Genomic DNA, 22,362 nt, shown 5'->3' with positions numbered 1-22,362 from the left:
AAATATACGTCATAAATACAAACGCAGTAGAATCCGCATGCAAAGTCTTCTTCTTAGTCAAATTTATTTTCGACTCAGTTAATCTTCTTCCATACTGAAATACGTGGTCAGAAAAAAATTGCTAACTGATAAATAGAAGAACTAAAAATGGTTCAGGGAAATTTCCTCAGTTCTCTGATCACTCTTAAATAGAATGAAGGGTAACGTGCCGTGTAGTATACAATTGGTCATATTCTTCACCTCCTTGAAAAATAAACCCGTAGAACAGCAATACGTAGAAAAAGAACAATTTCTAGCCGAGTTAGTAGCAAGGGATTTAACCACTACCGCCATATGCTATAGTGCCTTTTGTTTGTAATTTACTTCATTTCTAATGTGCTAAAACAACGTTGACTATGATTACACGGTACAATAGATATCTTTCTACTTTTGCATTTTACCATCCATTACAATGCCCCAGCATCAGATTTCTCCGGGTTTTCATTCTACTGAGCATCAGTCATAGTTTCATCCATTTCTGTATTACTTTTCTCTTTATCCGGAAAAGTCTGAATTTCATTCTTATCTTTTACCAGGCTTGAGCAGCTTGCTTTTATAGGTTCAGATTCTATTATCATGTCTTTACTCCCATTGTTTGCTGAGTCTTCAGGTTTGCCAGCATCTTGAGGTTTTGGAAGTGATTTGGCGACCAAAATCTCGCCGTCCGACATAGCCTCTGATTTGTTGTCTGAATTTGACTTTGGAATATCTGCCGCAGATTGTTCTTGTGTGGGTGTTAGAATTCTGTTGATGTCTTTGCAAATGGTTTCTAGTGGTGGGAAATTCTTCCCTACATGAAGCTCTGCTGGATTTCTTGCCAAAGAAGTTTGAACTAAATCCATGGGGTTTTCCTCCACTACCTTGCACATCTGCCAACACAGGAAATATTGTTGATACAGATAATGAGTAGGATACTAAATAGTCCACCACCTCTTTAATTGAATGAAAGTGATCCTTCGGAAAGTGCAGGTCATGGTACTTTTACCTCATTGTAAAGACGAACTAACTCCAATCGATTGGGATCACTATCACAAACAGCCGAAATTTCTTCTGAAGCTGCAGAAAATGGCAGCACTACAAGTAAGTCTTCGGGTCTTTCTTTCCCCGTTCTCAGTTGGGTATGCAGATAGCTTCCGTAGATGGTAGGAAAACATTTCAAAGGGGAAAAAATAGGAAAGGGGAAAAATCACAAAATAAAATATAACAGAAATACTGACCACATCGATAAAACATCTGGAGAGATTCTACTCATATTCTGAGGGTATTATTCATATTTGTTTAATGTTTAATCTGACAACACGTCACATTTCTGTGCCTCATGTCATTTCAATTTTAGTAGAACTACTCGAGTATGCAAGATTTTCTCTCCATGATCTGATGTAAACTAGGTAAGTGCTTGTCTAATCTAGACAAAATGTATCCAATGAACAAAAATAGAATCATACCTATTGTTTCTACTTGCGGTAGTTGATCAATTATTTGGGATTCATTTTCCCTTAATTTAGGAGCCTTGGATTCACTTTTAAGTTCGTCATTTGATTTTGGATCACCCTGCAAATAATGTTCACGAGTTAAAATGTAAGCCCACAAGCAAGTCAAGAAAACATTTTCAAATACAATCATGCATTCTGTATTGATTTGTAATGCTGTGTGATGTACCATTGGCAATAATTGAAAACCAAAGTAAACAAAAAGTTCCAACAAGTATGAAAATGAATATGATATAACAGGAATGGGAAAATGAGATGATACTTCAGTAGTAAGTATTGCACGAAACCTAAAATGTTTAAGAAAATATCAGTAACCTTTTGGCCTTAGAGCTAATCATAGAGACAACGGCCCCTTATTATGGTCTTCCATTATATGTTATTAATAATTTAAAAAAAAATACAAAAAGGAGAGTACATAAACAAGGATCCCTAACAGTCACCATTAATAAAGAATGTATATTCCCAACTTTTTCAACCATAACAACGATCAGTAATGCCAAGAAAATAAGTCCCCACGTATCTAAAGTTGGGTACGTACGGAAAGGCATTCCTCCCTCATGCATTTTCTAACAAGTTCTTTCATTATCTTCCATAGCCCATTAAAAAAACTGCCATGTTTGTTTTGCTTCATCTCTTATCCTAGGTATATAGCTAAATTCTAACACTCTCAAACTACTAGTTCATTTGATTGGAAACACCTAAGGAAACTTCTAATAAAAAAAAACAATGCATCTATGATCAATTTTTGATAATTTTTTGCACTTACAAAGTATTCTTTCTGGTACTCAGCATTAAGCCCTTTTTCCAAAAGAAGAACCCTCTTTTTTATAAACTCAACCTGTCTTCTCTGCATGTCTCTAAAATGATACAATATGGAGGAGTCTTGATATAATTGTGCTTGATTCCTGGCATCACCAGAACCTTGCGCACCATCAGCTGGTATATCACTTCCACCATTTTCCCTGGATTGACTGTTGGGTACTTCGGCATTTGTCAAATTTGTACCATTTTGTGCCTGAGAGCCAACTTGTCCTGGAACTGGTAAGTTTATAAAGGGAAGATTCAACTCCTGACAAATGACCTCCTGAATTTTCAGATCCTTGTCATCAACAATAGCTTGCCACCTTCCATACCCATGCCTTATATAGAAAGAATTGTTTAACAAATACATCAATAAAAAAGAATCCATGCACATTATAACTAGAAAACATCGAAATACCAAAAGCTATCACACACAAATCAAGTCAAACATAGAACATAGTATAGCAGATAGAAAAATGAACATGATTTTTTTTTTCATAACTAAACCCACAAATATTTAATGGCTAATGTCACACAGTTCGAAGATAGCTTTATTAAAATACATACTTCAAAACGGAACGCAACAAAACCAAATCATGATCCTCCTTCCATATCTTCGCACCCTTCAAACCTGGATATCGTGATAGGATGTCATCTGAAAACAATGAAGTTTGAGGATGTTGTGATGCAAACTTCACCTGTAATTTCACATCCCAAGAGTAAAAAGGAACATTAGTTAGAGGGCATTTTAAGTTCAAAAACACATTCAACCCCACCACACCCAAAAACAATAAATAAAATAAAATGCCAGAACCCTGAAAGAGAGAGATGAGTTTAAAACTGATCCAATGCCTTAGATTTTCATGCAATCACAATCAACAAACAACAAAGTGTCACATTATTATAAATAAAAGAAACTAAGATTTTTGCTAAATGAAAGTCTATTGTCATTTTTTAAATAGGTGAACCACATGGTTCAATTATAAAGTATACTAAACTTTGTATTGATTAATCTTTATTTTATATAAAAAAAACAATAGTATATAGACTACAGAAGCTCATCTAGCTGACTAAGTAACCTAACAATGACAACTGTAACAAACTAACAGAATACAGCTGATAAAAGGAGTTATTTACTCACAGTAATCCTTTTTATATAGTCATTTGATTACAATCACAAATATTGAAGTGTAAAGTTTAATGTTCATTATATATTTCCAAAAATACTACACACAAAGGTAGCGGAGCAAATACAGAAAAGAATAGTGGCAGTATTTAATAGCTGGGCATGCATCTAGATGCTATCCCAAAATTTTAGAGTAGTAGTTGAACTTATAAACAGCTTCTCATGAGATGATACCAGAAGCATATTTGAAAATAAAAACAATAAAAAGATCTTGGTAAAAATATATTTAGTATGGAACAATAACTACTCAAACTGCTAATTATGCATTAACCATTCTTTGCTCCTTCAATAAAATTGAGTGGTTAATTGTCCCTAAACTGGAAATATTTCTTTTACCAAGAATGCGTTTCTAAAAACTCTTACCAACCTACATGTTCCAGAAAGACCGGGGGAGTGGGATAACACTAGTAATAGTGAAAGTTCAAATACAGAAAGTTCGGTCAAAACTTACCTTGTCCCTTATCAAGAGTAGAACTGCAATCCTTACAAGTACATCTTGGATTCGTAGTCCGTCTTTTGGTACACCATCTGCAGGAAAATTAAAGGAAAAATATTAGAAAATACTAAGATTATAAAAAAGAAAAAGGGGACGGAGAAAGCAAATGAGGGAAATATTGATTAAGATCTATGACCTGTGAATGTAGATGATTCAGTTATATCTTCAGCAATGTGGGACAAGAAAAGGGTTCCATAACTGAAATAAATATATATATTTATATCAATTCATTCACAAAGAAAGACTTCAGGTTATTAATAAATGTTAAAAATCCATATCATATGCATACCATATATAAATAATTACCACATCTAAAATGGAAGGGCACAAAGAAAAGGAAAAAAAGGGAAAAATCTCACATCAACCACTAAAAGGCAACCAACATACTGCTTTTCTGCAAAGGTTGTTCATCCTCCCATTAATGTAAACTTGAAGGATATATTACCATGAAGGATTTCCCAAAGGGGTAATAATACCATTCTTTCACAACTTCTAACAATATTTATATACTTTGTCATAGGCCAAAAGTTTTGGAAGTAACAGACTGCAATGAAAATAAAAAAGAAAGAAAAAAGGAAAGAAAACCAATGCAACGTCCTCACACACACACACCGTACCCAAATGAAGAGACAAGCTGTCATTAATATATAGGCGTGTCAGAAGATTGAACTTAATAAGTACTAAACACATTCCAATTCTCAACCTAATTTGTGTCTAAATGGTTAAGAATGCATTGGCACAGCTGCAGAGCTGTGACATCAAATCTGCCCCTCTTTTGCCCAGTGAAAAAGAAAGTGACCATAAAATTAAAACTAATGATTGTCTATAATATCCCAAATATGGTACTATTTCAAAGAAAATTAGTGTTACTCTTTAATTTCTTCATAAGTCTTCTGTTTCATACGGGAAGTAAACTCCTTCCAATCAAAATCACCAACCCCAAACCTGCAATACACAGAGAGGGTCAGATGACCAATAGATATGTTCATGTCATGTCAACATATAAAGACCACATGTCGAGAAAGTAACCTCATCAAAATTTGCACAAATGCAGCCCTCTGATTTTGATTAAAACCAAGGACTCTGAATGCTTTTCCTTCACCTTCCATCAGAGGAAGTGGCTCTGTGCTATCTGCTGTTAATAAATTAAATAAATATTAACATCAGAAACAGATAATCCAGGCCCATCATATCAATATAAAAACCTATAAAATGACACGTACTACGAGCTTTTTTCTTGTAAGGCCTTCTAGCAGTAGTAGTTCCAGTTCCAGTGGAATTTGAATCGCCATCGGTAAGCTCTGCTTCATAATTATCATCTTCACCATCAGAGCTTACATCTTCCAGACCAGCAAGGTCATCCTCCTCCACGGAAACCATCTGGGAAATCAAACAGGGAATAATAGATACTACCTTAACAAAAGCAACCTTAAAAGAAGATACTCAAAGGAAAACTTAAAGACAAAATTAACCAACTAGCAATTTCCCCCTCTAGAAAACAAAAACAAACTGCTAAGTGTCAAGAACCTAGGATGCCAATATACAACAGCTTTTTCCACTTGGTAAAGTTAGCTACATACATGACAAATATCAATAAATGTTAATGCTTAGTTATAAATATCATTAGCATGTTATATACTGAGAAGAAAACAAAAATGAACCAAGGTTATCAATAATGGATGGCGGCCTATGGTGTTGAGACGAAAAACTGCCGCCATTTAAATATGGCAGACGGCATGATAGCCACCAGAAGACTAAAACGAATAATAAAAGTATATATAAAAACTAAAAAACAGAATGAAAGCAGCATAAATAAATTTAAAAAAAAAAAACAAAAAATCATTGACTAAAATCCAAGAAAACATCACAAGTCTAACATAAATATTTTGGGAGCTAGACATTGTAGCTTTGATAAAAAAAAGTACAGAAAAACAAATTTAAAATTACAAGAGCACAAGAACATTGAACAGAATAGCCACAATGAGAATAAGAGAGAAAACGATATGAGGAGCATCTGAAGAAATGAAGGTCAGTTGAAGAATAAGCAGAGAATAATGGAACAAATAAAAGAAAAAAAATAAAGAAAAACCTGGTTTGGGTGGATATATTTTAAGTATGAAGTAACCCTTAAAATGGTTTTCTAAAACGAAAAAAGGAGTAAGAGTTATTTAATAACATTGAAAGGAACATTGAAAGGAACATTGAAAGCTACATTAGAGAGAAAACAGAACATCATTTGACACAATTAAATGAAATCTCACAATAACTCCATAAATACAAAAAAAACACCATTAATCTTTCTACTGCAGATTAACAAAAGAAAGATTATATAGCACTCTATCTCCTGACATATCAGTATTACATTATCCTCTCCTTGTGTTAAGATCATAATTTTCTATAGAGAAATAAAAATATAGAAAATTATAGCTTATTTATATTTATTAAAGAAGAAAATTGCATATCTTTCTTAGTAAGTGGATTTATGCCAGTTGAAACCCTAAGCCCCTAGACAGTTTTATGCCTATAGACATGAAGTTTTGGTAATAACAAAATACTCTAAGCATTTTGTTTGAAAAAGTTTACTTTATCTCAACATTCTAACATGTGTTTTGTGGCAGCTGAAGGATACAGTAGATCATGTAGTGTCTACAGCAAGTATCATGATAGATAGTCTAATAGACCACAAGAGATGTTAATCTAGATTAAGTCATAGTAAAAGCTGTAGCAATAAAATTATTTCAAGATAAATATTAAGAGTTTAAAATTACTTCCAAACAAATATAAAATCTATAATTAAAGATTGTTTTATGATGAACAGTTAAAAGATAGTTCTATAAGGAACAAGAATGTTTATGCAATTCTGTTTTTATCACAATTAGAATATGTTTGAATTGTTTCCTTGAGCAGAACAAAGGCTAGAGCGCATGGAAGAATCAAATCAAAACTTCTTTAATCAAGCATCCAAGCTAATAATGTTGAAGATACACATTGAAGTTCATTCGAACATCAAGCAGAAACAAGGATTAACATATACAAAGCTTCAAACAGTCATCACTTTTTAGAATCTTTATGAAGAGATCAAGAAGATAAAGAACACACAAGTGCAATACATGAGTCTTATCAAGCTTATTGAAATCTTAGTGCTCTTTGTGGGTGTGCACACCTTGTAATTCTACACTTTGTGAAGTTTGCCTTGTGAGCTTAATCTCAAGGGACATTAAGAAGGATAACCAGGAGTCGTTAGTGCACTCATCTCATGAGAACCAGGAGGGGTTGGTTTACTCTTGTAATCATCAATTGATTAGTAAAACCTCTTAGGTAGTTTGCTCAAGGGGGAACTGGACATAGTCAGTGTGTTTGGGTGAACCAGTATAAATCTCTATTGTCTGCTTAAGGGAGAACTAGATGCACCCCTTGTGTTTGGGTGAATCAGTATAAATCTCTATTGTGTTGTTTGCTTTGTTCGGTCCAAGACAATCTAGTCTAGTCTGTTGCGAAAATCGGCTTGTAAGGTGAAGATTGCACTCTATTTCAACCCCTTTCTAAAGGGGTTGTTCCAACAATGTCTAACTCAACCTCACAAAACCAGGTTCTAGGGAGAGGATTGCATCCCATTTATATATTATAATCTGGTCTTTCTCATGATCGATATGGATCTCCAACACATCTCACACCGAGGAATGAACATCTCGGGCATAGGATTATATATTTATAGTTGGTCTAACAGGAGCCCAATAGCAGTGGCACAACTCCAATGAACTTGACTAAGATATGATCTAAGCAGCTCTGATACCATCTTAGTAAGTAAGCTTATATCTAACTCAACCTCACAAAATCGGCTTGTAAGGTGAAGATTGCACTCTATTTATGTGTTATGTAAATAGTATTTTGGCAATAACATTTCTTTTAACAGAATCTAAGGGAACTTCAACAGAAATAAAAATTAAGTGCTGTATGCTTGAATCTGTCTAAAAGAGGTAGTGTATATTTTAAACAAAAGATAAGTATAATGCAATACTCGCATTTCATAATGAGTGTAATTTACACTAAAAAGAATGCCATAAATATTAGAATTAGATACCAGCTTCCGATTTCGCTTCCCTTTTCCCAATGCATTAAACTCCTCAACTTTATGCTCTTGATACTTGTCTCTTAACAACTCCTCCCAGAAATGTGTTCTTTCTGAATTGTTTAGGTTCTCCAATGCTCTTTTTTGGGCAGCCTCCTCTGCTGCAGCTTCAGCCTCATCAACATACTCAAAATTTGCAACCTACATTGTGGAATCCACTCAGTCAACCAAAAGCACAGAACCCAAACAGAAAAACTGAATGAAAAGAAAAACGGTAAATAAATTTCATGTAGCAATTTTCATGTTGACATCAAAGGAAAATGTAATGGAGGCAGAGTGCCCCATCATCTATCAAGAACTGCAAGCACTTCGGTCAAAAATTGACCAAAATCTCAGAGAAGGAGCCCATACTCTAAGAAACCATTAGGAAGATTGGTACTTCTGAATTTACGTAAGATGTAACAGCAGAATAAAATCAAATCAATGGCTGCAAATTCTGAAGTCAGGCCATAAAATCCTTTCAAAAAAATAATAATGAAAAGTCAGGAGGCAGCAGTGGATCTTCCAATTCCGTTCTAGTTGCCAAATCAAATATTCTTTTGATTGATTTATAGGAGTCTCTAATTTCATACACTTTTGTTACTATAAAATGATAAATAACAGCAGAACCCAAGGGCATCTCTCAATTCACTACAAACGAAAGTTTAAAAATCAAAGTTGGATAAACATTTCGAGAACAAAAATGCATGTGAAAGATAATGACACAGTCAACCTTAAAGGCCTTCAGAAATCCATCTTCTTCCTCATCATCCAAAGTAGCCTCTTCATGTCCAACTTGATCACGATCCAGCAATCTGTTGTTAAGAAAATATACAAGAAATAATTTCATAAGCATATTCCTATTTTCACGTTTGAGGAAAAAAATGCTTGTTTACCTATCAATAGCAGCAGCATCATAATGGATTTGGCGGGATTTTCCGGCTTCATCATTCTCATCTGCAAATAACTCCTGTGATCCATGTCTTATGATGTCATCCAACTCTTCCTACACACAATTGATAGTCAAAAGGTACCATCAAATCCCTTAACATGTTCAACTCGATATGGATCAAATATTCAATTTGTTGTTTCATTCAATGCTTAAACTCCTAATGCATGTTAGACCTTAAAATTTTAGAAATATTCAATCTTGAACAAAATGTCATATATTTATCCTGAACTCAATCAGTATTCACAAACAAATACAGATTTGCAAGTTGTACATAATCAGTAATTTTACAAAAGAAAATGGGGATACAAATAGAGATCAATATTGGACCATGTACAAAGCTTATGTATTAATTTCAATTTTAAATATATGAACTTTGTAGTCTAAAGCTTTTTTATTGAGGATTTTAGTGCACTCAAACAAGTATAATACCTGATATCTAAAGGAATTAACTTCGGGTATGCACAGAGAATAGAGTACTTTACTTTGTTAATGTTATCATCTTTTTTAGGAATACATGCCTTATCCACTTCTAGTACTTCTCCTTTCCAACAGGAATACTTATCTAGGTCCTAAATCAACAGCCACACTGCATATTACAGGTTTTGTCCCCCATAGGAACCTCGATCAAGAAAAATTGCCACGAACCAACAAGCCTGAAAAAATCTATATAGGGCATTAACACAACCACTCGCATAATAGCTTTTAGAGCTTCGGGTTTGAAGAGTCGATGATTCACAAATCCACACCTTGAAAAAAAAATAGGGTGTCAAGGACCTAATTCACCTTGAGCACAATATGACGTAAGGAGAAGAAGGGAGATTTGGATAGTAAAGGGCTGTAAAAATCTTGCAAGTGTGGCAAGGAATGTGGGAAGAGCAGGTAATTGGTTATGAGAGGAGGGAGGTATGGTAGTAAACTATTATGTGTTTATGTGGAATTCTCGTGTCTATTTTCCTTTTATTTCCGCATTTCAGTCTTTATCTCTGCTAAGGAGCTTAGCCCCCCTATTTTCTATAATTTCAGAATTCCTATCTCCTAACTTACTTTATTCAGTTAGAATAAAATGATTTTATGTGTATATTCCAGTACAACTGCATACAAGTATACAAAAAAGTTAGTCATATTGTGACCGGAAGGTAAAATAAATAAAATAAGTGACAGTGACTACGAATAATGACAACAAATTAGCATGCATGAATAGGAAAAAATTGATATTTCGGTCTCCAATGCTCAACTATTAGTCCATATCCATTTTCCACCTGTTGCCTGCAATTCATAGCAATAATAAAACAGAAAAGAAAAGCAAAAGGCAACTAACCAACATGATTCAAGATGCCTTAATAACGAAACTGCTAACTGTTATCAGCTTTTAAAACACAAGTCTTTACAAGTAATTAGTTACCTGGTTGATATTTTGAGCCTTTAGCCTCCCCACAACTAGATGTTCTAACACCATTTTCTTCTTAGTCATCTGCATCATCCTTTCTTCAATAGTTCCTCGTGTTATAAGCCTATAAATTAACACCTACAAAGCCAAAACCATTATAACATTTAAAAGCAACAAAAATAATCAAAACACTATATGCAATGAAAAAACCTCAAACCTTGTTAGTTTGTCCGAGTCTGTGAGCTCTAGCCATAGCTTGTAAATCAGCATGAGGATTCCAATCACTACAGAATAATGTTTCAATCAATGAGTTAAAAGAAAATTTGGATTAAATTACACCAAAATAGAAGATTAATCTTTAAGCATCATATGGATTGCCCGCACACAACAACAAAAAAAGACTATGGTGAGGATCCCCTGTTGTTTAACTTCAGCCCAGATGTCGCAGAGCATTCCCCAAACTATTGTAAAGATCCATTATTCAGAAGCGGGCAAATGAGTATACTGATTGTGCAGAACATTTTCTCCAAGCATTTTGGAGGCGCCCATGAATTAATCTAGAAAATACTAGCATATGTGCTTGAACTAGTGCATATTTATTTAAATTAGGGAATGTTGTTTAAGAATAAAAAAAAGTGATTATACATACATGATGTAGTTTTATAAAGCTTGTCTTCAGAAGCTATTGATTTTGGGCTTTTTTTTATGTGTTTTAATAATTTGTAATCATTGTAGAGTTTTAAATATATCATTTAATTAAAAAGCACATAAAAAAAAAATACATAAACACAAATAGGTCATAAAATAGCCACCAGCTCTATTTAGATAGTTTCTAAAAGAATTACTAGAACAAGCATTTGATGGCATCTTTCCAAAAAACACTAAAAAATATTCAATAAGAAATTAAAGGAAACCCAACCAACATTATATGTCAAATATAGAAAAGCAACACAACACAATAGGTTGCTGTCTCAAATGCCAGCTAACTTTCTAATAACCATATATGAATTCACCATGCTTACAAGCTAACAAATCCAAAGCAGTTCAACCTTTTCATACTCAAGTATGATTTAAAAAGTAGAAATTAAGATAACTCTGTCACAACTCACGTGTATAACCAATAGAAGTGTCATTCCCAAAACAATGAATAAAGACAAACAACAAAAAAATGGAAGAAATAAAAGAATGAATGGCCAGCCACCAATACAGCTATTTTCATTTATTTTTGCCAGTAGAAAAAGCAAATCTAATGAAGATAGGAGTAGTAATTTTGAAAAGAGAAGACATAATTTATGTTTTAACCAAAAAATAGAAAAACCTTCAGACAGTAATTTAAAGAAAAACAAAAAAGAATCACAGGATTTTAAAGGTTCACCTATCATATATAACAACCGTGTCAGCAGTTGCAAGGTTTATCCCGAGTCCCCCAGCTCTAGTAGAAAGAAGAAAGCAAAATCTTGAAGAATTTTTGGCATTAAATCGATCTATCCGAACTTGTCTTTCAGCTCCACCAACTTTGCCATCAATCCTTTCATACTGCCAATTCTAGTTTTTTTTCAAGGAAAGGAAAACAAGCTGAATATTATACTGAAAGCAATCAACTTCAGAAACAATTATGTTGATTAGACAATAACCTCTTAATACCTTGTAAGTACAGTAATCTTCAAGCAAGTCCAGCATGTGCTGAAATTGAGAATATATAAGGACTCTGTGTCCTTGCTCTTTAAGTTTGACCATCATCTTGTCCAGCAATTGCAGCTTCCCTGACGATTCCAATAGTTGTCTGTCAAATGGAAATGAAAAGGAAAATGAATAGGAACATTAAATCCAAGTATAGTACACACTACAAAAATAATGCCTTCCAGCATGATAACCTAATTTCACTTTAGTTACAAGTTACAGCAAGCAAAAGCTACTAGTTTCAGTAAAGAAACAAGATTTAGCCCCAGTATTTCCAATCAACAGCCATAGTAACAGTCTAAAATAATGACATTGAAGCTTACTTATATGCTTCTTTTGCGTCATCAATATCTGGTTCCACTCCTTCTAACATGTAAGGATGACAACAGAGCTTCCTCAATTCCATAACAACATTGATAAGAGAAATCTGATTCAAAAACATACAGATATAAAACACAAACACCAATACCATTAAGATGCATTGTCTATTTACTTATGAAGCTAAGATTAGTAATAAACAAAATAGTTAGTTCATCAAAGCATCAATCTTGCCTGAGCCCCACCACGACGAGTTAATATCTGATAATTGCGGGTTAAAATTGCCTTATAATATTCTTTCTGTTTGCTGCTCAACTCAACACGTAGAATAAGTTCCTTTTTAGGAGGTAGTTCCTTCATGACATCTTTCTTCACTCCTGCAGGGACATCAAAAATTTGAATTTAGAACATGCCAATCCACATTTCCATAAACAACTTATCACCAACTTAGTTTATTTACGTGACAACAACAGAACAATATATAACCAGGTTTGAGAGCTCTCTTGAAATTTCCATTAATACAAAAATTAAAACCACCACATCAAATTTATCAGATTCTACGGTACCCCTCTGCACTTCAATTTAGAGGCCTAGCATTAGACCAAACAATATTAATATCATTCAGCGATTAAACGTCAATCCCTGACTACAAGAAAATTCAAGATATTAAGGGACCAATTCCAATATGTATCATTCCAACAACTGCTATTACTGTAACAACAGTCAGTTACTTTTCTTCTGGTTGAGAGATACATAAACATCCTATATGCATTAAAAGATCAACTTCTACAAGTACCCTACCACTTCACTCCAGAATGATTGCAGAGACCAAAAGTCTACAAGAACAAGATTACTTCAGAGTGCAGATTGAGAAAGGAGGATAAACATCAAGTCATTTACTTAATATTGACTGATAATCTTGATGCAATACATGTTCCTGAAGTGAATATTAAACAAAATTTTAGGATGTTCTTTACAAGAAAAACTTCTTGACACCAAAGATCTGGTATATTTTACAAATTGCAACGAAGTATCACAAAACTTGAATTTTACTGTTTATTGTTTTCAAGTAAGAAACATGTTAAAATACCATAAAATTAGCATAAGAAAAAGTGCATACTTCGCAAGAGATGTGGGGCCAACATTTTATGAAGCCTTGAAATCTGCTCCTCTTGATTGATATCCCTAAACTCTTCCTGGAACTCCTCTAAACTTCCAAACTACCAACATTGAAAATTAAAGTCCGTAAGATACTCAGCTTTCATCATCTAAATCAGTAACTTAAAATCACGGTTTATCTTATAGAGCATTCCTCATACTAACCTTCCCAGCATCAAGGAAATGCATAAGCATAAAAAGCTCGTCCAAGTTGTTCTGAGAGGCATCAGACAAAGTGTCATTGGTACATTTAAACTTCCAACAGATATGCAACCACACTTCAAATCAATAACATGCATTAAAAGGTAAAAAAACATACCCGACAAGTAGAGTTCACAACCCAGAAACAAAACAGAAACTAATTTATTAAAAAAGATTGTAAGACTGTTGCTGTGAATGGAGATACAATATATAAACTTAGTTAAGCCCCGTAAAAGGCATAGGCATTATAATCTGACTTTAGGTATTCTTTCAAAAAATGGCAAATCTTCAAAGAAGTTGAGTTCTTATTAGTGGTAGAATATACTTTTCAGTTAACTTATTTAACTGTTGACAAATAAACGAAGGTGTGATGCAATATGCCCCTTAAGGTGCGAAAGGTCAATCTCTTGAGAGTACACAGCTGCACCTCCACATAGACTTACTCTTTGCCATTTGCCAATTTATCCACATTATATTAACTATTCAAGGTTATCAAATCAAGATTCAAACAACAAATCAGAATATCTGTTTCTAAATCATACATCAAATCTCATTATAAATAGTAAGATGTAATCAATAATTAAAACAACATGAAAACATACTAAACAACAAAAAACAGTAGAGGACATGAGAGGGACAACGCTATGAGCACAACCTACTAGTAGAATACTTAATAGAGAAAAGGGAACCACAACCTCTAGGCCAAGCTAGCACTGTGGGAGGAGACACGACACTGGGTAGAGGAAGATGCTGGAGCAAATCCAAATGTGAAGATTAGGGACTAACCATATGTTGTTATTTTTAAATTCTGACTTGGGGGAATGATGAAACGGAATTGTTTTCACTTTCCAAGCTTGTAAAAAGAAATAGAGCCTAAAATCAATATTTTCAAAAATGGGCAAGTACAACCTGAAACAATTTGGGTGCGAAGTGGAGATGCATGATTGCATCCCTTCAATTGTAACTACAATGGTAATAGTACAATATAACAACATTATGTCTTCAAAAGCACTGTGTCATAACCATTGGCCAATACAAACACATATATATTGGAGAGACAATTTCCAAGTTAAGGAAACAAAAATATTAGGCAGATTGATGGATGCTAAAATAGGAATCTCAAGTTGGATATATTAAAAACCTAATTTTACATGCTTTTAAGGGGAATATATGCATAATTTGAAATTCAACAATCCTCTAACAATTTGAAAACCCAAGTACAGTACAAGGAACTTAGTATTAGTCAAAAACCACAACACAATTTTCCAAACAAAATCCAGCCAGCAGACACAAAAAAAACAAAACAAAAAACATGATTCAAATAATCAATAATGGAGAATTAGGGCATCATCCCACAATAAACCACAATGAAAATTACAATGAACCTGAAGAGGAGTTCCTGTCAAGAGAACACGATGCCTGCTAGAATATTGCTTCAGTGAGGAAAATAATTTTGAATCCTTATTTTTTAGACGGTGACCTTCATCAACTATCTGCATCCACATATATATATCAGGTTACCAGTATTACGAAGAAACTAGAAATGAGAAGAGTAAGTAATAGAGGCATCAGTAATAAAATGGCAAATAGAATCATACCATGCACTCCCATTTTATAGGTTTTAGTGATGTTGTGTCAAAGTTTATCATCTCATACGATGTCAAAAGAACATCAAACTTAATCCTCTCTTGCTTGTTTTCACTAATTAGCTGACCAGATTTCTTTTTCTTGATCTTCTTCTGTTTCTTTGGGAAGTAAAATTCATACTCTCTTATTACACTACGAGCTTGGGCAGATCCAACATACATTAGCTGCACAAACAAACATAATTAATTGAGTAACTACCTAAATCACATATTGCAGAGAAAATCCCGGTATACATACCACATTCATATGAGGTGCCCATGTTGCGAATTCACGTTCCCAATTCCGCAGAGTTGAAAGTGGAGCAACCACCAGATGTGGGAAGACACTCTCTTCAAAAAGAGATGCCAGGAAAGCAATACTTTGTATGGTTTTACCTGCAGGTGAAAAACTCGGCTATCATGGTGCAATAATATACTTGTCCAGAAATTCAAAAATCAAGGTCATAGGGAGTAACCACAAACAGTAAAAGAAGGGATAAATCCAACAGGGTTGGTTGATCAATGCACTATGATTGAAAGGTTCAGCTATTACGCACGAGTAAAAACGCTCATTGTTATGAACCCAAAGCATAGAATGGAATGAGAAAACACTTTTAACAACAGTAACTGGAAAAAAAATCTGTACTCCAAGGGTTAGCCCTGCTACAACCAGACCACTCATCTATTCTCCAAAATTCTTTTAATGTCAATGTCCTCTCTGCTCTTGAATCATCCTACTCGTACAAGGTATTTCTAACCCACTCTCTATCATCCCCAGCATATCTCTTAACCAACTCACTCTATCTTATTTTTTATTCCTGCACATGTACACCTTCCAAACTTGATTTTGCCGCTGAGGCATGTGCCTAAACTCATTGAGGCTTGTAGCATGCCCTTCCTTCAGGAATGGTGTAAAATCCCCTCCCCTAAACATTTTAATAACCAAAACTTAAGAATGGGAAAAAATAGACAGAGAAAAAGAAAAAGAGACTACATACCAAGCCCCATTTCATCAGCAAGTATAACATGAGTCTGCTTGGACCAAGAGAATCGTAAGAAGTTCAAGCCTTCAAGCTGATATGGGTGCAATGTACCTTCATTAAGGTAAAAATGAAATCAGGTAATCCAAACCATCCAATTAAGAAAAACATTCCAGAAGAATAAATAACTTAAAATAACATACCACCTGAGAGAAACTCAGGGCTGTGTTCGTAATGTTGAAATTCCTTCTGCTGTTTCTTCAATTCAGTATCATCCTTAACACTCTGTTTATGTTTACTGGAAGAAAATTTACTGGACCTAGACCGAAATCTATTGAATCTTTCTATTTCAGGCTGAAATGCAGAAATATCTGATTCAAACTCCCAATAGCACTCGTCATATGGAAGCTCCTTCCACTTCACAAGATATTCTCTCTCGTCGTCATCACCCCTGTACCATTTAAACAACAACGTCAATGAAAACATGCAATTATCAACATTTCTAGAGGCAGAAATAGAGTAAAGATTAAGGAAACTATTAACACACTAGGTTGCACATAGCAGTGTCATCATTCTGTCATAATCTATTACAAAAAAAATGATGATGCCTTTTATTTTTTTGGGGACTGAGGCAGTAAAATAGAAAGAGAAGTGCAAAAGAAAAAGAGGAGGCAGAAGAATACAATTAGACATAGAACATATCCTCCAAAAAAGATACCAAAAAAATTTACTTTCAGATGATACTATACTATTTTCCATTACTTGACTAGGATAGAATCCAGTATGATTCATCACTAATAAGAGGGGAAGAATTAAAGAAGCACTAAGAGCAAAATGAAGGTTCAAAACTACTGCTTCAAAATATTAACTTTAAAAACTGACATACACACAAAGACACATACACGTCATACACACAGCCAAAGTCAAGAATGACAATTTGAATCTCCCCTCACATAAGTCAGGCAACACACTAACATCATTTGAATTCCTGTAAAACTTTCTAACTGTCACCTAAAATACCTGCAAGAAAGTACTCGGTCAACTGTAGTCCATTCTGGTCGAATGGCAACAAAGTCATCATCAGAAGTATTGACAGATGCCATTTTCTGATGGAAGTTGTTCACCTTTGTCTTTAGACGAGGATGAGTCTTAAATGCCTTCAAAAACTCTTTCTCCGGCACCCTAAAAAGAAAAAAAAAAAAATATATATATATATATATATATATATATACATATATATATATACATATATATATATGTAGCAGGTAAAGGGAAAATACACAAAATAAAGAAAATGATAGAAAGAAAACAAAATCTTAAAAGGAGGCTTCAAAAGCAAAATAACTTGCATAACAATACAGAAAATAAAAAATTTGAAGTCAACACATAACACAAAATAATAAGTAAGCAGAAGGTTTACTAGACATATGGAAAGGTGTAACACAGTAAAGGATAAGTTCCTACAGATTTACCATGTGCAATGCAAATATGATAGGCCCTTCCACTTAACAAGGTATTGTTTGACAAAAATTTGTTTTGACCCTAATTTTGTGGCATCATTGTCAGCAGCTGTAGTAGGTCGCATCTCACAGTCTAATATCTTGTCAATATCATTAAGTGGGCTAACCTGCAAAATATATACACACACCCCCACATAGATATGTATTGTCTATCAGTAAAGAAGAAATCTATTACAACTGTTACCAAATACAAACACTTACACATTCAGGGCACCTCCAATTGTCTGGAAGGGGGCCTTTAAGGGGTGGAAGTAAACACCTAGGATGGTAAGCATATGTGCAGGTTTCACAACTCACAAGATTTTGATTTTCACCACAGGCTTGACATAAATCCTCTTTCTGTTGAGAATATGTGAAAAATAAAAACAGGGGAGAAAATAATGCGTGCAAAACATTCATTAGTGTAAAACAATATACCCAAATCTGCAATCAAGCAAACTATATACAAATGTTAAATACACAATATTTACAGATAGACGTCAACTGGTATTACTAACATGAATTATAGCATTCATTCTTAATGTATAATAACATAAAACCTTCATTATTTTGTCACTGAATAGCAGCACTTTGTTAGATAATAGAAAAAGAAAACTACAAGAGAAGAGACTGGCAAACAGGAAAAGAAACAACAAAAAGTATCAAGCAAGGGTAGGGTAGCAAATCTCCTTTAATATCCAACAAAGAGAAGTCTTAATTCTTAAATAGTCATAATCAGATCTTTACAAAGCTAAGAAGACAACTCCCTGTTATTTCTCAGAATGGGTTAAATCTATGTTGCAAAATAAGCTATATTAGTGTAGTCACCAGCATCTCTAACATTCTGAGGCAACAAATTAAAAGGGATCTGAACCTTTTTGCTGGTTGAGGTGCTGCCCCTTCAATGAAGCAAACGCCTCCAAGACTCGTGATAGAGTTCAGTTTGGTAGAGAAAAATTGTAACTGAATTATTATTCTGTTAAGTCAGCTACAAGAGGAAGATTGTCTTTTTAAATAGACAGACCTTGGGGGGCAGGTACAATACTACAGAAAAGGAAAAGCCTATACATTTATCTATCGTTCCACACCTCTAGTTCAAGTAAGTTGTGCCTTTAGCACCTTATTAATAACTGGAAAGAAAATAAAAAGCCTACCATCTAGCTTGCTGACTGGGATTTAGCTGGTAAAATGGTCAGAATTATAGAAAAAGTACTAATAATAACTACTGGTCATTCTTTGGATCTCTTGGTGACACCCTACACAGCCTTAGAAGAATTGTAAACTGAACATTTTAAAATTATCAACAACTTCTCAAATTAGACTCGAAATTCTAATACACAGTAACAGACAAGTATATGAGTTTCTTTTGTTGCAGTAAAATATTGCCTATCAGTCATCACCCAAAGCATTGAGCAGTGCAGTGAACAATATACAAAACTAGCTCAAATGAAAATCATTAAAGCAAAAAGGAAGTAAAATACCGCATCACTTCTCACTATTCTCTCTAACTTTTCCTCTGTTGTCCCGGGTTTTCTTGGCAAAAAATCAGCATCGTCATCTGACTCATCAAGATTATAAATTGGCCTGCGATCTGATCTAACACGAAGCCTCTCCACCAAACTACTCATGTTCTGCCAAAATGATAGAAATCCTGAAGAAAACAAAAAGAAAGAATTATGAGTATATTCCAAACAAAAGATGAAAGTAGACAAATCAAAGGGGAAATGAGATGTATGAATAAAAATAATTCCTTTTCTTCAAGTTCTTGTATTTTTAGAGGACGGGACAACATGAATGTTTTATTATGCTCTATCAACACATTGAAAAGATTAAACAATATATCTTTGTGGAAGTAGAACAACATTTCGATTGGCAAATAGGGGGTTTCCAAGTGCATGTTCAAGTACCTATTACTTATTGGGTTGTAATCGAAAAATAGGTTTATAATCAAGAACCAAAGGGATCAAAATCCCCTAAGCCTCAAATTGAAGGATAAACATATTATCCTTTAATATATTTTCTTACCAAAAGAATGATTTACCCAGATAATGCCAACAAAGTTGTTGCTTGAAAATATAAGATGAACAAATTATTTTGCACGAGTAGTCCCAGAAAGCTCCAAAACCCACGAAAGGAAAGAGAGGGACTTAGGTTGGTTCTTGTTTCAACAGTTGAAACATCAACTCCGACACATTGTTCATCAAAGCTTACGATTTGGTACATATTAAGTAAAAAAAACTTTCATTGAAAAAAAAAAGTACACGTGCTTTTACAATACCTACAAATAGATTTCCGTAACTATTTATGTTCCTTACGAACACGATTATGGTTCAATTGCTCTCAAAAAGTTGTCTGAAGGCACTGAATGAATTTAGAGGAAAACAGTATGAAAAAACCATTTGCAATATCTGTTGAAATGAAGAAAGTAAACATGTCATTAATTCATCACTCCCATACCTAAATTAGCAACTAGTTCAAGACACTCCCCGACGTAGTGAGTCTACATACGAAGTTTCTTTAAACCAAAAACAGCACAGAACATTGCAAATACAACTTAAAAACTGTACAAACAAGAAAACATCGTACTAAAAATGTGCGCAAAATTCCGGACACAGTCCGCCACTGAAACGAACAAAGTAAAGAAGAAGAAACGGCACGATATAGTTAATTCGTAGCAACATGCAAGGTATCGCCTGCGAACATTTTCAATTTACGAAAGCAAAACTGAAACCCTAGATTGGTGAAAACCGGTCCACCATTTCCGGATATGGTTATGAGCTGGATTTACGTGATAATCGGTGAATTTGGAAGCTAACAGTGACCGAAGTGAAGTGTGAAATGAAAATTGAGAGGTAGAAGTACCGTGGATTGCGATATTTTCCGGCGATCTGGAAAAAGGAGTTTCGGAATTTCGCGGGAACCGAAACCTGAGAACTAAGAAAAGAAGAGAAGAGAAAAAACGAAAGTGAATAAATGAAAATAAATAAAAATAAAAAAGAGGCGGTGAAGGGATAAACAGGAATGGTAGACTCACCAGGACAGTGACGAGATTTAACAGCCAGGCGGAACCTGTTTATATCGAAAATTTGGAAAAACAACTAAACAAGCCCTGAAATTTTGGGGGTAATTAATATCATAAGATATATTAAAAAAAGTTGGTAGACGAAAGCACACTTGCAAATTCTTTCCTGAAATAAATTAAAAAAAATCGAAATTAAGCAATGATATTTAACACTACAAAATTACAATACTTGCACCTAGGTTTTATTTTTGTCATTTCTGGCCCTGTGAGAATTTGATCACGGGATTCTAATAAAAATATGTAAAATATAATACAATAAAATACTTTTTACTCTATCATTTTACCACATATTAGTATGTGGTAAATTTGTTTAGTTTATAATAATCCATTTAAAAATATAAAAAATTACAATATAATGCACAAAATTAAACGCCTTTAAATATATAGAAAATTGAGCTTTTGGACAAAAAAAAACATTCGATCTTTCTAAGTTGTTTCTTTAAAGTTATAACATATTCATTAAATTATTTTTACTAATTAAGAATACATCAAATATATGTGAGTTCACGGTGTTTTTTTATAGATTGAATGTTTTTGTTTTATACTTATATTTTTTTTAACTATTTAGTCAAAGTTCTGAAATAATCTTTAACAGATTTATATTTTTTGTTTTCACAAACTTCATATCGATAAATATATAACATATTGCAAATCACTTAAAAAAATCTTATAAATCACATTTTATGACCTTTAAAATCTTAAAGTACTATCAAACAACATTATTTAAGTAAATATATACAAGTATGGTATGCAAATTGTTTTTATTTTAACAACAACAAAAGTGAACCAAATAACAACAAAAGTAGACGTTTTCGATGTTGTTATTCCCAATTTAATCATTTTTCGGTTTTGTTGGATCATTTTGTCAATTTAAAATAGTTTTATCTCAATTTGAACACTCTTGTCAAAAATATATTAAAAAGGATTGTAAAGAACAAATTCAAAAATCGATGCATGGTTGTTGTGCGGTGCTAGTGTTAACTTTCTATGCTGAGCAAAAAAAATGTTAACTTTCTATGTTAATGTCACTAGAATAAGGCTTACATCTGTTAATATGTATATTTGTTTTTATATTTGGTTTATTTTATTTACTTATCCATATGTTAGTTTTATTTTTATTTTATTTCCAACACTTATCGTTATAGTCTCGTGATAACTTTCTATGTTAATGTCACTAGAATAAGGCTTACATCTGTTAATATGTATATTTGTTTTTATATTTGGTTTATTTTATTTACTTATCCATATGTTAGTTTTATTTTTATTTTATTTCCAACACAGTCTCGTGATATGTTGTGTCCCTAAAAGCTATATGAATAGGTTAAATTATAAGGATAAACTTGACATGGATTATTTAGTG

General features: G+C 33.6%; 1 protein-coding gene across 6 annotated transcripts; it reads right to left on the bottom strand.

Moving 5' to 3' along the window:
- Nucleotides 1–151: 151 nt before the first annotated feature.
- PKL (chromatin remodeling factor CHD3 (PICKLE)) lies at nucleotides 152–21,110 on the bottom strand. Of its 6 annotated transcripts, none has more exons than XM_068627524.1 (32): nucleotides 20,955–21,110; nucleotides 20,783–20,854; nucleotides 19,402–19,571; nucleotides 18,143–18,280; nucleotides 17,894–18,048; nucleotides 17,442–17,603; nucleotides 16,625–16,872; nucleotides 16,440–16,535; nucleotides 15,701–15,837; nucleotides 15,415–15,627; nucleotides 15,202–15,309; nucleotides 13,781–13,831; nucleotides 13,578–13,677; nucleotides 12,692–12,834; nucleotides 12,463–12,566; nucleotides 12,104–12,242; nucleotides 11,835–12,004; nucleotides 10,677–10,743; nucleotides 10,475–10,597; nucleotides 9,017–9,126; nucleotides 8,854–8,935; nucleotides 8,094–8,282; nucleotides 5,236–5,392; nucleotides 5,042–5,147; nucleotides 4,883–4,957; nucleotides 4,149–4,210; nucleotides 3,968–4,044; nucleotides 2,898–3,028; nucleotides 2,296–2,668; nucleotides 1,485–1,590; nucleotides 1,025–1,095; nucleotides 152–908 (listed from the first exon to the last, which is right to left on the bottom strand). In XM_068627524.1, the coding sequence occupies exons 3-32, from the start codon at nucleotides 19,546–19,548 to the stop codon at nucleotides 486–488; spliced, it is 4,263 nt and encodes a 1,420-aa protein (XP_068483625.1). In that variant the 5' UTR covers nucleotides 19,549–19,571; nucleotides 20,783–20,854; nucleotides 20,955–21,110; the 3' UTR covers nucleotides 152–485. The 6 variants fall into 6 exon arrangements, with proteins under 6 accessions (XP_068483625.1, XP_068483627.1, XP_068483626.1 ...); XM_068627526.1 differs by having other exon boundaries at nucleotides 5,042–5,144; XM_068627525.1 differs by having other exon boundaries at nucleotides 16,628–16,872; nucleotides 20,955–21,092.
- Nucleotides 21,111–22,362: the final 1,252 nt, after the last annotated feature.

The sequence above is a fragment of the Phaseolus vulgaris genome, chromosome 9 (assembly GCF_051622355.1).
Source record: "Phaseolus vulgaris cultivar YP4 chromosome 9, ASM5162235v1, whole genome shotgun sequence".
NCBI lineage: Eukaryota > Viridiplantae > Streptophyta > Magnoliopsida > Fabales > Fabaceae > Phaseolus > Phaseolus vulgaris.
Note: the sequence above shows the minus strand (reverse complement) of the source record. Positions and strands in the feature narration are given on the sequence as shown.

What these genes read in the sequence shown, in the direction of transcription:
- PKL (XM_068627524.1), bottom strand. Translation starts at nt 19,548, where the DNA reads ATGAGTAGTTTGGTGGAGAGGCTTCGTGTTAGATCAGATCGCAGGCCA. An exon ending in GACGCAAAAGAAGCATATAA is followed by an intron (nt 12,243 to 12,462) that starts GTAAGCTTCAAT and finishes TCCATTTGACAG; the next exon opens with ACAACTATTGGAATCGTCAG. An exon ending in AGTACCAGAAAGAATACTTT is followed by an intron (nt 1,591 to 2,295) that starts GTAAGTGCAAAA and finishes CATTATTTGCAG; the next exon opens with GGTGATCCAAAATCAAATGA.